Genomic DNA, 15073 nt, shown 5'->3' with positions numbered 1-15073 from the left:
GATTGTTGAAATTTTTATTTCATTCTTATAAATCAATCAGTAAAAATGATTCATTAAAAGTGATAATTACATTTAGAGTGAAAGGTCTCTGTAGAAAGCTCTTCTGAGTTGTGCACTTGTGTATTAATCTAAATCGTTTTAGTAAATATTCGTATTTACTTTCGTTGTAAAAAAAATGCCAGCGTCCACAAGCATCGGACATCAAATCTATATATATAAACATCATGTATTTATACATATATGGTCAATTTTGTGATTTCATTTACAAGATGTACAGTTTTTAAGACGGCACTTACCAGACAGCCGTGCATGCAAATACATGGAGTCACTGGGTTTTTCAAATCAACATTTTTCAAGAGGCAAAACAGTGAAACATAATTTTAGATAAATAATTCATATCAGGTAAAGGCTTGAATGCAAGTTTATACATCTCCATAGCAAATTGTAATTCTGGACCAATTCAGCATCATTTCATTTAGTTTCTCAATCACCGGTTGCTTAGCGACAATAGCAATTAATAGCCAAAGCTGTGCTTACCACACTAAATATCCACTTCGTAGACTTGAAGAAAAGTCCTAGTTCATAGCACATAAGGTGTGAGACACATGTTGAGGAAAACAGATTGTTCACTGTGCAGCTGAATCAACATTATATACAGTCACTTCAATTCTTCCTCTGTTTGTAACGTATTTAAACAGAGACACAGTGAAAGGGTCCGTTCAGTTTTCCATCCTGAGCTTGCACCCTGCTCCTCTTCTCTCTGTCTCCATCATCAGTGGTTCTCCTGGTTGGGGCGTGGAGGAGGCCGTGACGGAGGAGGCGCCCTGCAAGGAGGAGGCCCCTGAGGTGGAGGTGGCAGGGAGCCAGTAGGGGACGGAGGTGCAGAGTCAGGGCCTGCGTTGCCGGGGGGCAGGGCTCTGTTCGGGGGCGGCGTGTACATGGGAGGGCTGGAGGAGGACGGGGGAGGAGTGGACGGCAGGGGCGGGAGCGTTGAAGTTGGCGAGGGGGGCAAATCGAAGAAGTGGCTGCCCTCTGATGGACGACGCTGGTACGCGTGGGGCAGAGTGTAGACAGGCGTGGACGGATGGTTGTAGATGGGGTAGCGAGGAGCTGGGTAGGACTTGGTGCGGGTGAAGTTTATGCATTTGCCCTGTAATGAAGAAAAGAAGATTGCAGAGGCTCGTTGTGTTTGTGAAGTTAGGCCTTCAGTGTGTATTCAATTAAAAAGGCCTAAATCTACATCTCCTGGCAAAGCGATTGGCAGAATCAGAGGGGGGAATCTTTCAACAGACACAAAGAGGAAATTCCTCCCTTAGTTAAAGTGTCCTGGAAGAAAGATATGTTCCTGCCAGCCGAGCCGAGCTGACGCTGAGAGCTGATTCTAATGGCTTCTCCAGACAAGAGCCTTCTTCCCGACAATGCTGCGGTTGTTTTCACCTTTTGTCGACTCACTATGTCACTCGAGAGTTTCCACGAAGTCACGTTTTTTATGATACGAAGCGGATTTGACTTTCTACGTGTTTACTCAGAGGAGTAACTGTCTTCAATGTCACACAGATATACGATTTCTACCGTGTTCTTTGAAGCCGCTCGCAAACTTCCCTCATCCCTCATCGCTTCCAGAGGTCACGGATCTAAACCTCTGGAAAGTTCTTCCACATCTGTCTGCCAAAAGTTGACACAGTTAATCTTGATAATTGGTTTGTTTTGCATGAATGTTTCGACACACCGTTAAAGAAATCGGGACAAAATTTCGTAATCTCTGGTTCTGTTGACTTGTCTCACCTTGTCTCCGGGATGAGGACGCATCACAGACACTCTGTCATAGCCTCGCCTCAGAAACACACACAGAGCGTCCAGTTTGCCCTGAGAGACGAGCACAGATTAAAAACAACATGTTATACCAGTGGTATGTATTGACTACTTGGACATAGTCATTTATTAGACAAATCCAAACACATAATGAAATGAGTTAATCTGTTTATTTGTGTATCTGCTCCTGTTTTTCTGCCCCGATTGTGTTACTGTGATTGTTTCATAAGAAAGACTCTTGTTTTTTTCTTAGGAATAACACCCACTCAACAGATTCCATGATCAGAGGTTAGCCCAGTCCATGTCTGGTTCTTATTACGCTCCGCTCAGCTGACTAGTATGTGAGGAAATGGATTTATTAACTGTTTCCTGGTAACACATCACAGAAACACTTAGAAAGCAGCATTTGTGAGTTACGGTGGACAGACGCCATCGAAAAGGAAAATGTCCCGATGTCAGAACCAGTTTTAGAACATGTGACCTCGTGATGTGTGATCCATGTATTCAAATGCATTCAATGGCAATAAGGGCCCAGTAGTTCCTGGGGGATGCATCCAAACAACAAAATGCACTGGTCAGACAACAAATAGGCCTTGACACTTTGTTTTCTATTATTATTTTTATACATTAAAATAATAATTTTTATAATATACATTTTCCCCTTGTGCTGCTTTACTTTGTTGTGATGCTATGTCATTTGTGACATCAGATCAATAAAGGTACATCTTATCTTATTTTATCTTATCTTATCTTATCTTATACAAGTGAGCAATATGGTTAAAAAAGCCTGTAACTGGATGTTGAGATTTGTTTTTAAAATACTAAAGTTAATTAGAATTAAAAGCAATCTGAAGCTAAATCAATGTCTCATCTTAATACTGTAAAAATAGGCCAATTATTAACTAAAATCTGGAATTAAACATGAGCTCTAAGTGATAAGTAAAGATCAGAGTATTTCATCCGTAGATGCGTGAACAGAGTGAGTGGCTTTGAGCACCTTGATGGGAGAATACCACTTCTGGGACCGAGCAGATTTGTGTGTGTGGTACGGCCTCTGTGGCTCAAAATCAAACTCCTCCTCAGGCATCACAACTCGAGCGTTTTTAGCCTTTTCCAGTTTGGCTCCTTCCTCGGTGGAGCCTTTATCTCCCCAGCGCACCTGAACAAAGACAGAAGCTTGGAGTGAGTTGTGTTTATAAGAGGTTGATGGACGATAAGTCCACCGTCACATTTGGTCCTATCACACTGGCATTAATGGCGATGTTGATTTTTATAATGGTTCAGAACTCTGGTGCAGACTGACATTTCTCAACATCTGCTGGATGGATGATCGTGAAAGTTTGTATAAACATTGGTTGTTCCCAGACAATTTACGCAAGTGACTGTGTGCTCCACTGACTTTTACGCTCATGCTGTAATGAGCTTGATTTATTTGTTTTTAGCAAAATGACTCAACAAATTGATATTGATTATCATGGAATAGGTGCAGATATCCACAGTGTTTGGAGGACGATTTGTTAGACTGGAATAGAATGCAATAGAATAGAATAGAATGTATTACAATGGAATAGAGTAGAATAGAATACATTAGAGTAGAATAGAATAAATCGCAATAGAATAGAATATAATTTATTACAATGGAATCAATTAAAATAGAGTAGATTTGAATAGAATAAATTACAGTAGAATATCATTGCAATAGAATATAATAGTTTTACTTTACACTTTTCATGGATTTTTATTCCTCTTGTGCCAAAAACAGGTCAAATTTCTGTTTTACCAGTAAAACACGACCACCTCCCTTTTTATATAGTATATCTACATAAAATTGAACCAAACCAAGTCAACTGAAATCCACAAGAAACCAGATGTTGCCCCCACCTATTAAGACTTGTGTCATTGAGTGCAAAGTTTCAGACGTTGGGAGTTTTTCCCCCCAAACGTCTGACAGCTCATGCATTTACTTTTGAAGCCGGTTTATAGCACGAAACCTCAAAATTCAACAAGAGCCCCTCTGCCATAGGCAATCTGCATTCCCATAGTTAAAGAATGTCACAAAAATCACTAAAAGCGTCCCCCCCTCCCCAACTAGACGTCCAGACTGATCGTGCACGATCGAGAATGAAACCCAAACCTTAGAAGTTCATTACTCAAATATACTCCCTTGCAGCTGCCACAGACGAACTATGACGACTTTGACTTGGCAGCGAAAGCACTTAAATGAAGCCGTGCATACTTTCCACAGCTCTGTTTGGAAGCGTCGCCACTTCAAGGCGAATTCACAGCACAGGCTCCGACTGCAGCACCAGTCAGTGAAACACTTTACACCGACAGGGCGAGTCCTCTCTCCTTGACCTTCATTCACTTAGACAACACGCACATCTGGTCCCTGTTGACCCTGAGGACGTGTCAGTCTCCTTGCTGTTGTTCACCTCGCTCAGCTCTCCAGTAACACGCGGCCCAGATGTCATTCTGTCTCTTCTTATTGAGAAAATAAACCTCTCGGATCACGACTCTGAACTTTTGTCACCTTTTTTCTTCTCTGGAACAGAAGTTGAGACGATTCTTTCCTTTAACCATCTCAAGTTGCTTAATCTAAACCTTTGCACAACTAGAACGGCACTCAGTGGAGAGCACACCTCCTCCAAGGCCAAACAGTCCTCCTATGAAACCACATTGAATCCACTAGATCCAGATTTTTATTTAGATCTGCACCAAATTGCACCAACTCATGGATATCACTCCCCAAAATGTACTCAATTGTTTTCATCAAGATCCATGAATTATTCTCTGGGAGAAGGTTGTTAAAGAAGGTGGGAAAAAACCTCTGGATCTGCCCCCTGATCTGGATCCAGACCAACATTTAATTGTTTTTTTCCTTGTCCAATACCACATCCTTCCACTTTAAGTTTTGTGGAAATTCGTTGAGTTGGTTTTGTGTAATCTTGTTTGCAATGTGTGAACAAATAACCTCCTAACATAACCATGACCCACCCCTCCACAAAATGTCATGGAAATCAGTTGGGTGGTTTTACCGTAATGCTGCTGACTGACTAACAGATGAAAACATAACCTCCATGTACATATGAGTGCATTTACTTTGCCTGAGCAGAGGACTGAGAATCAAAAGCTCCAACAGAAACAAAATGAATCACGGCAGCTTGCGTGATTCAGCCACTAACTGAATGCACATTGTGGCCTCTTGGCCCGATGTCCTTCCAGTCCCTGGCCTCATCTCAACTCTCACTGGCTCTGGGAAGAGAGTCATGACAACCAACTGACTCAGTCTCTTCCAGCATATGAAATTTCATGCTCACCTCTTTCAAGGTATGAGTCGCTTCCTGCTTCTCTCTGAAACTCTGCTGCGCTCACACATTTCAACAGCTCCAAACAAGCTGAGTCATGGATTTAAGCTCGCCACGTTTATCGCCTGTGAATGTGAAACCGACTGACAGATGATTTTATAACATGTTAATATTTTAAAGCATTTATATTCATTTTAATTTACGTTAATATTGATGATTTCTGCACTGTGCAAAATGACAGCTCCCTAAAGGCTGATCATTGCTGCACAGACAGCTCCAAATGCACAAGATGGCAGCATTTGTATCCGGGATATTTTGGGATAGTTTCTGGATAGTGGTAGGAAGTGGAGACGTGTCATCCATCTTTATATGCCGTCTATGGCTCGAATATTTTATGTTATCATATATCAATTTATGATATCATACATGATATATTGTTTCAGTTACCTCCATTCTCTTGATGCCTCCGACTCCACGTCCTCCGTAGTATGACGCGTCCACAGTGGGCCACCTCTTCTTGGGAAAACCGTCCTCATCATCCTAAAGAGGAGAGAAAACTGTTGTCATGTTTGGAGGAGTAAAGTAAGAGTTCCAAACTTTATCTCTGCATAGTTAATATTCAAACAGCAGAAAAACAGGGTTATTTTGCTGAGTGTCTGTCACATGAGAAATGCTCTTTCTCATTTATGCTGCAATGTGTAATAGTTTTGTGTGTGCATTTGTTTGTTGGTTGCTGTAAAAAGAAAAAAAGAAAAGCATTTACAGAGCTGTCGTCTATCTCTGGAGGAGGTGGCTCGTGAATGACCTGCAAACAAGAAAGAGAAAGATGTAGCGTAATAGAGCTATTCTGCGTCTTAACAAGCATATTTGCTGTTGAAGGGTATGTTCCACACTCCGAGAGGATCCAACGTGGCTGACGTACCACGGTGCAGCAGAGGGGCCAGAACCACCACAGCAGGAGGATGATGAGCAGCAGCATCAGGATGAGAAGAGCGATGGCCACAAACTTCCCGTCCGACTAGAAGAAGAAGAAGAAGAACACGGACGTAAACAGCGTGAGTGGGATTTACTTATTTCTTTAACTGTGTTTATAGTTAAATGTGCAAAAAAAAAAACACCACATGAAACCATCGACCTGGAAAAAACTACAGCAAATGAAATCCAAACAAAAAGACAAGTTCAAATCCATTGTTTTTATTCCTCTCCTGTTTTACGTGGTACTTACACACGTGACTGCAGTGATTGTGACGGAGCTGGATATGAAGCTCAGGCCGTTGTTCATGCTGACGTGCAGAGTGGCCGACCTGCAGAAGTGACACGAGGGCAAAGATGATCGAGCGTCTCAGCACCTTCAGCTCGACTCTAAATCTGACTTGGATTGTTGTTATAAATGAACAAAGTAGAACACAGCACTCAGTGGAGCGCATTCCTGCTCCAAGGCCAAACATCTTTTTTTTTTATTTTCCACCAGATCTGCATCATTATGTGGATCTGCACACAATTACATAAACTCACAGACTGCAACATCGTGAATACGACTTTTCCCATCAAGATAAACAGAATGGTCTCTTTTTAGTCTCTCTTCTATATGTCACAAAAGAAAGTGATTAAAAAGTTGGTGCAAATCAGTTCAGCACTTATTAATCCTGCTGCCAATCAAACAATATCTAGTAACTTATATGCAAGGATCTTCGATCGCCACCTGGTGGCTGGCTGCAGTATACGTCATAAACCCTGCCTCCTCCATGTTAGTGGATGAGACATGGACCAAACAATTTAAATACACGTCAAATAAATGTTTCTCAAAGATGGTTTCTGTCATTTTATGAAGTTCTTATCTCACTTTTTCTTATTTAATTATATTAGATATTTGATGCTACGGGAATGGAGTGAAACATCATGATTGACAGCTGTCAGGAGGGGACCTCACTACTCTGAGATCACTACTACGCAGACTCGAGATGGCAGCGTTCGTATCCAGGATATTTTGGCTTCATTTCAGGATAGTGGGAGGAACTGGAGAAGCTTCGTCAATCTTTATTTACGGTCTTTGGTTTAACAGTAGTGGTAACTTACGTTCCCTCTTTTTCCAGAACAGGAGCTGGGCACAAAAGGTAGGTATCCCTCACCACCAGGGGTCTTTTCACTGCGGAACAATTTGTATTTAACACAATAAATATGTTGGAAGATCACAAGTTAAGTCCTCATCGGTGAAAGATGAAGCAAAGTGATGCAAAGTTGACTTGCTTCTATACTCGGCCCCGAAAAACTTCACAAGTTTCAAGCCTCGAAATATGATTTTCTTATTAAATTCCTGGATTTCCTCTCCTTGTGGAAAATGAGGCAAATGAGGGAGTGTTGTGGTTTGTTGAGCCTGGCGGAGCGAGCGTCTAATGTGTGCACAGACAGCGCTCGTCCATGATGAGATCCACATTCCTCTGCAGACATTTGAGAAGCGCTGAGCTGTTTACCAGCTGATCCCGAGCAGAGGAGGAGGCTGCTGATAGGTTTTTGGGGAGGACGGGGATTGAAATCACTGTGAGCCACAATGAGCTGCTCTGCCCCCCACCCCCCACCCCCACCCCCAACCACCACCCCCACCCCATCCCCGTCTGTATGGCCAAAATAAACCTGGAATAATGGTGTAAATGGCTGCTGCTGAGAGGAATCTCAGAAGACTGCTGCTTTTCTCTTCTACTCTCGAGTCTATTAATATGCTTGGAGGCAGTTTATGCAACATCTGAATTCTCACACCCACAAAGAGTTATTATTGTCTATTTTGCTCTTTAGTCCGTCTACTGTAACACTCTGTATCCAAAAGGTCCTATACCTTAAGATTTGCATGATATATATTATTAGATGATTTAAACGGGCTCCTCCTCCCTCTCATGTCTTTCATTCTCAACCAAAACAGCAACACATTCTCCAGTAATAATCCATATGTGACTTATGAATCCAGGCTGTTTTCCTGGTTCTAGTCTTCGTGCTAAGCTAAGTGGCTGCAGGCTAGAGCTGCATTTTCTAATGCGACTCCCAGAAAGAAAGCAAACATTTCCAAATTGCCAAAACTTTCATTTTAAGTTTACATTTATGCATTTCAGTTCTACGATGGACTTGCTCAAGTTTTCATGAATGTTCAGGCTTTTGTTCAGGTTCACTCAAGATAAAGAAGCTGCATTACTTACGTTTTATCATATTCTCATATTTACCATATCAAGGCATTGTTAAGTTAAAGCAAGAATACTATTTTAGAAGATTTTAGCAGGTACTTACTCATAGTAACCGTGTCATTGATGCGGAAGCTGCAGAGAACCTTCTGTACGTCTCGAGCGTGAAGGAAACCGTTTCCTTTGACTACGACCTGAAAGGATTCTGAAATGAAGAAGAATAGATTGTGTTTATGTTCCGTGACTTTTTAAGTAGAGTCACCAATATAATGTGAATACATTACATGCTTATATGTAACTTTGAGTGGGAATATTATGTGTAACCTGATATAAGTGTGATTTGTTCTTTACCTCCTTCACAGATGCTGGACGGCTCGACAGCCAGGATCTCAATGCAGGATCTCTTCAGGATCTGAAATGGAAAAACAGTCATTTAAATCATCGCTGAATTAAAAGCTGAGGAAGTGCATTTGAGATTCTTAACTAAGAATTTGCATATTTCCACGATATTAAAGTGTTTGTGTCTTTTACCGAGTCGATGACCCCTTGTAGAGCCTGAAACCCGTCATTCACAGGGAAGACATGGTCCCGACTGTCTGCTATCGTTGAAAGCTGTCAAGAAACACGGCCGAGTGATTACTTATGTGTCGCTACATTTATTTAATTACTAGTTTATTGCCCTATTGGCTAACCTAATGAGCTAACCTGGGTTTCATTGAAGTCTTTCACTCCCACACAGTAAACAGTGGCACCCAGCTGGCGTGCTCGGCCGGCCTGAATTAAAACGAGACATAAAAAGACAAATAAGTCAAATTAAAATCATCAATCAAATATGCAGTATGATGTGTTGTGTTATATTTTATATTATATTCGATATTATGTGTTGTTATTATTATTACTGGCTTTTGGTTAGAGAAAAATTCTTCGTCTCCCTTGAACTCGACTCGTTAATTTTAACACCGTTCATTTATGCCGAACCCCGAGGGTCTTCACGTCACCTCTCTCTGTGCCAAGTCAAACTGGTTTTCTCTCAGTTCACCATCTGTCAGGGCGATGATGACACTCGCCGTCCGGTAACCTGCAAAGTCAGAGCCAGATGAGACACAGAAGAAGAAAAAACAGTCGGATCCTTTTTCATTGTTTTTTTTTCAAAGTAAGAATTAAAATGAACCAAGTGCTCAAAATATTTTTGCACATAATTGCCGTGTGATTGAAAGAGCAGCTGTGTTTTCCTTCTTGATTTGATTATTCTACCATGTGCGTGAATATGAGGCTGATGAATGGATCAAAAGATTTCACTTCAGCGCTAAAAAGGAAAACGTTCTACTCACCGTCTCCAGTTCCGTAGTAGATTTGCTCACTGGCCTGAGAGACACATTTTTAAAGCGTCAGTGGATTTAAATTCAAATAGGCCTCATTTGAATTATTAGATGTCTTATGCCAACTAAAGTAACACATGACTTACTCTTTCAAAACCTTTGTGCATGTAGGTGTCTCCGCCCGGCTGCACCATACGTAGCTGCTCCAGCTTGATTCGAATCTGCTCTCTGATAATGAAAAAGGTTTTCCAGAAAATAAAAACTTAATATGAAATGTAATGCACAGGACAGAAGATTGAACTAAAAAATGCAAAGTTAATTGTATAGACAATGTGTGAGTGAGGCTGTGTATGGGCCACCTGTCTTCTGTTAGTGGCATGAGAGTCCTTCCTTCCCTTGAAAACACAATAAAGGACATCCGCAGCTGAGGACTGGAAAAAAAAACAAGAGACGGCTGTTGTGTTTTACTTTCTATTATTATTTTCTCATGCAGTCTCTAAATCCGAGCTGTGTCTGTGTGAACCCACCTGATGAACTTGTGTGCCAAGTGGTCCACAAAGTAATAAATCTCATTCCAGTAATGCTGGACACTGCCAGACCTGAGAAAAAAGATTCAATGGATTAAAAGTTAGCTATCTTGATGTTGGATGAAAATATTGTTTGTTAAACTTAGTCCAGCATGTCTTCCAGTATCTATGTCGTTTAAGGTAATTTCTTTTAAATACTTAAGTTCATTTTTCTTCACAATCTTCGAGATTGAGGACCAATACAATTTGTACATCAATAGTTGTCTTGGACATATCATCAGTGATAGTACTTTGGGTCATTGGGTGTTTTGGATCTTTGGGCTTCAGACACCCAGGTGACCCAACCAGGAGTGATCAGTTCCTGGTTTCTTTCCACAGTTTGTATCTCCTGATTTGCTTTCTTCACCCTGGTGCTGGTCAAATTTGACCTGCTTGGGTTCAGTTGGGGATTTAGATGTTCTCCAGAAGTGTGATGTGTTCACTCTTCCAAAACCTGGACCAATGGTTCGATGAGGTCCATCACCTGTTCCCATCTTCTCTGTGCACCATGTAGCCAAATCCCTGCTGTCTGGCTCGCATGAAGCTCCTCAACACCAGCTCTCACTTCCTTCTGGACCTGGTTCCTCCTCTCTTGTCCCTTTGTTGCAGTGAATTGTTGGAATGCTTCTTGAACCTTTTCAGCCAACTGCCGAAGATCCACCTGGTCCACAGTCTCCTGTTCTCTCCACTTCCTTTGGGTGTTCATATATTTGCCTCTTCAGCCTCACTAACCCCTGGAATCTGTTCCTCTCTAGACTCAGGACTGGATTTTATTTGGACGTGGACTCCTTGGATTCCCTCCTCAGCAGTAAACGCTTTTAGAGTCGCAATAGTCAGCACATCTTTTGTGCTGTAGTCCTTTGAAACCTTGTTGTAATAAATCAGCCTGTGAATTGTGTCTGCTCCTCTGTTCAGCCGATCTTAACTCATAACATCCAAGTCCCAAAGGATCCATCTGCTTGATCTGATGTTGTTGTCATGTCATCTATAATGATGGAGGACTTCCGGACCCCACACTTGATTGTTGGGCCTCTAAACCCGACCTCGGCTGATGTTCATGGCCGGGGTCAGGAGGTGAGATGGTGAATCCAGTGATGATCCTTTTCCTCAGTCGGTGCCAATCTGATGTGACTGACCCAAAAAGTGAACCTCAGATTAAAGCGATCATAGTAATCCATGATGAGCTCCATGTTGTTACTTGGGACACGTCCTCGCTCCAGGGCTCCACTAGTGTAAAGGATATGGAACCATATGCATTGATGAGGTCGAGCCACAGTACAGCCAGATCCCATTTATCTTCTCCTGTCTCTCTGATCAGCTGAGTAACCACTGCACTGTGTTCTCCACATCTGGAATCCATCTCATCTGTTCAAATCCTGTCTGACTTCACTTTCCAAAACACAGTAATTGTTCTCATACACTTCATCTACATTCTTACTGATATTGATAACCAAGTTGGATTTTTTTTTACTAAACTTTGGCTGACTCATTTGTCTATTCACATTTGTTCTCCTTCAGTTTATACCCCGAGACTTTGCTGTATTCTTCAAGTGTCTTCATTCATTTCTGCACCGATTCATCTGCTGATGAAACATAAACAACTTTATGTATCTGTGAAATAGAAGTAGTAATTTATGTATTTCTTCTTCCTACATTTTGTCAGACTGCTAAACTGCAAACAATGGGTGTTGGGGGAAGTCTCCCTTCCTGGTTCGTGTATGTATTGTGAATCTTCTTCAGTCAACTCTGAACATCTCATATGAGCTCATCTGTGTTTCCATCACAGTGAAACGTCACATAAAACAGCAGTGGTTATTTCTTTTGAATGCTGATTCACTAATATCTCCAACATTTGACATTTGTCTTTTAACACAAAACAGTGACTGCAGAGCCACATCACTTTATTGTCTGATCTTAGCATCATATCTGGTCCTGATTTTGCATCAGCTGCAGACTCAGCAAAACAGACTCAGCAGAAGAAAGCAACGTTTAAAAAAGGAGGTCTGTGATTGGATACGTAAACTCCACGGCCTCTCTTCTTCTCCCTCGCTTCTGTTCTCATTTATCCCGAGATGTGAGTGCCAGTGCAGAGACGGCCAGAAAAACTTGGGATCTCTGGAACATCTGGCTCTGATGGAGAAAGGGTTCTGCAGACCGAGGCCCAGGGAGCCGAAGCTGCAGCGACTAGATGTGGGCTGCTCCACTCTGCGAAAGCGTCGCCACAGTTCGACAACAGCAATCCCCCGCAGTGCAATTTATCATCAGAGTGACTGCAACACACTCAATTTTCATTATGTCAACACTAATTTACATAGAGAAAGTTGATTGCAAAAATCAACAATGACAGCTGCAGTGTATTTTTTTTAGAAATGCATGAATGGATCTAGTGTGAGGAGTTTACAAATCTCCATATTTTCATACAGGAAAATGTGACAGTATGATGGCGTCAACAAAACAACACCTCACAGACCCATGAGTCGATCTGACCCGTTCACGAGCTTCACATTAGCTTCATGACAGATGAGTAGAAGATGTAATCTAACCCTCGTGTCAGCGCATTTCGAGTCTCTATAAATCTGCTTCTGTGTTTATTAAATAAAACAACACCGTTCTGCAAACAGAAAACCTATTGGCAACTATTGTGATGATCAATCATTTGTTTCAGGTTTTTTTCAAGGGGAAACTAAAACCATTCTCTTGTTTCCAGCTTCTCTAAAGCTGCTGCTTTTCTGTTTTGTATCAATGGAAACTAAATATCTTCTGGGTTTGAAACTGTTGGTCGGACGGAACAATGCACGTGAAGATGTCACGTTGGAATCTGGGAAAGTCCAGCTGACATTTTCCTCTATTTTCTGACATTTTATGCAGTCGCCCCCAAACCACTGATCAACCAATCTAGAAAATGATCAGCAAAAGAATAGATTGTAAAAAACATCAGCAGCAGCCATAGTTTGTTGCAGGACAATTGCAAGGCTATTTAATTCTTTACACTGGAAAATGAGGGGGCTTTAAAAAACTTTAAAAACAGAAAAAAAGTGACTTTTCAAAATAAACACACATTAAATCCACATCTGTAACAGCTGGATGAGCCGGACCTGAGCTTTGTTTGAACCAGCTATGACTGCAAGACACCCACATATGATTCTGTCTACAGAGACCACAAACCTGCCCTATTTTCAATTTGCACCACATTATAAACATCACAGCGACTGATACTTGTTAACAAGGGGTAATAAAAACTGCTTCTACAGTGCAGTGGCACAGTCATGCTACTGGTTTCCCATTATTGTGTCTGGGGAACATGAATGATGTTTGCACCTGTGTCTTTGTTTAGAAAAGAAAATCTCAGTCTCTCATCAGATGAGTCATGCAACAAGCCTTCCTCTGTGATGGAGAGAAAAGCTGGATCACTCACTTGTCCAAAACAAAGTAGAGGTCAAACCCTCCATAGCAGGACGACCCTGCCTCCCTCCTGTCGCGGGTCTGTCCTGCAGTGCCGACCACCAGGACCGCAATCAGCAGGCCCAGCTCCAGCCCGAGCAGGACCTGCCTGCACCGGCACCGGGTCATCAGTCCAAAGTTCAGAGACAGCATCAGGCAAACCATCAATAGTCTCCAGATGGAGTTTTCCTTTCACCTCGTCCCTCAGCACACTGTGGCCCAGCGAGCCATTCCGTGAGGACTGATCTCCGAGGCATGAAGTTCTCCTCTGTGGATCAGCGTCCCATCTCCTGGGCTGCAGATGTGTGCGGGCAGAGGAGGAGGGAAGTCCTCTGCTCCCTCTCCCTCACACTCAATCATTTCAGCACACTGTGCCACAGAGTTCACACAACCACACCAAACACGCGTCTCAGTATGTGATTTACTGTTTCCTTCATGTGTAGGTATGAGGGGAACCTGCACTTTCCTTTCATACATTTGTTCTTGCTCATTCTTTTGAGTGATTTATGCTTTGGCTTTTCCTGCAGGTTTCCTCAGTTCTACACCTTATCCTTCAGTGCCACTTAGTGGTAAACAGATGCATCTTGCAAGTCACTGCAACATTTAACTGTTCAGTTTGTCTTCACTCAAATATGTAAATGCTCTGTATTTATTTAGTGTTTTTCTAATCTTCACAGAACAGTTTTCACCCATTCACACACACACATTCATACAGTGCATGGCACAGCCGTCAGTGGCAATTTGTGGTTCAGTATCTTGCCCAAGGACACTTCAGCACATGGAACACTTGGATTGAACCGCCGACCCTTTGGTTAGTGGACAGACCGCTTTACCCGCTGAGCCACAGAATTAAGTATGTAAATGTATCTTTTATTAAAATGGAAAACTCTGAACTTTACTGAAACTTTACTGAACTTTGTGAAAAGAGGAATGATGGCATTAAGTTACCTGATAAATGCAAAACCATCACAAGTTCAAAACTCTCTTTATTATATTCGGTCTTATCATTATTATTATTATTAGTTGTTGTATAAGGTGTTTTTTGATAAAATATTTATTTTTTGTTAATTATAACACAGTTCAGGATTCACAGCTAAGACTTTTTTTATAAATGAAAGCTGAAAATTGAAAACAAATGCTACAGTTATTTTGAACCAACCTCCCTCTGTTTCTCATCTTCCATCTTGTCTCCCAGCCTGTGTCTCCACCTCCTCACCTGTCCACCAGGTGTCCTCTCTCTGCCCTCTCGTGTTTTTCACGCCAGTGTCTCATCCCCAGCTGCTGCTCCTCACCAACAGGTGTCTGTGTGTATTTAAAGTCGACAGCTTTTGTGGTTTCGTTTGCCAGATCCTGTTTAATGCGTAGCTGCTGCGGCGTTAGAGTCGTTCTGGGTTTATAGAGTGAGCTGCTTTTCCCCCGAGTCAACGTCACCAACACATCCTGAACTTTCCCTTCTCGGTGGG

The 15073-nt window shown here is 41.9% G+C and overlaps 1 protein-coding gene across 1 annotated transcript; it reads right to left on the bottom strand.

Annotated features, from left to right (window-relative positions):
• On the bottom strand, window positions 1-14035 carry LOC118125451 (anthrax toxin receptor 1). The gene is made up of 18 exons (XM_035184019.2): window positions 13585-14035; window positions 10131-10202; window positions 9963-10034; window positions 9750-9831; window positions 9616-9649; window positions 9283-9362; window positions 8990-9058; window positions 8816-8896; window positions 8636-8696; window positions 8391-8489; window positions 7194-7263; window positions 6343-6421; window positions 6040-6135; window positions 5881-5922; window positions 5565-5657; window positions 2810-2971; window positions 1786-1866; window positions 1-1150 (listed from the first exon to the last, which is right to left on the bottom strand). The coding sequence occupies exons 1-18, from the start codon at window positions 13773-13775 to the stop codon at window positions 773-775; spliced, it is 1842 nt and encodes a 613-aa protein (XP_035039910.1). The 5' UTR covers window positions 13776-14035; the 3' UTR covers window positions 1-772.
• Between the last annotated feature and the right edge of the window lie 1038 nt (window positions 14036-15073).

This window comes from Hippoglossus stenolepis, chromosome 18 (assembly GCF_022539355.2).
Source record: "Hippoglossus stenolepis isolate QCI-W04-F060 chromosome 18, HSTE1.2, whole genome shotgun sequence".
NCBI lineage: Eukaryota > Metazoa > Chordata > Actinopteri > Pleuronectiformes > Pleuronectidae > Hippoglossus > Hippoglossus stenolepis.
The sequence above is the reverse complement of the archived record's forward strand: the minus strand, read 5'-3'. Positions and strand labels throughout refer to the sequence as shown.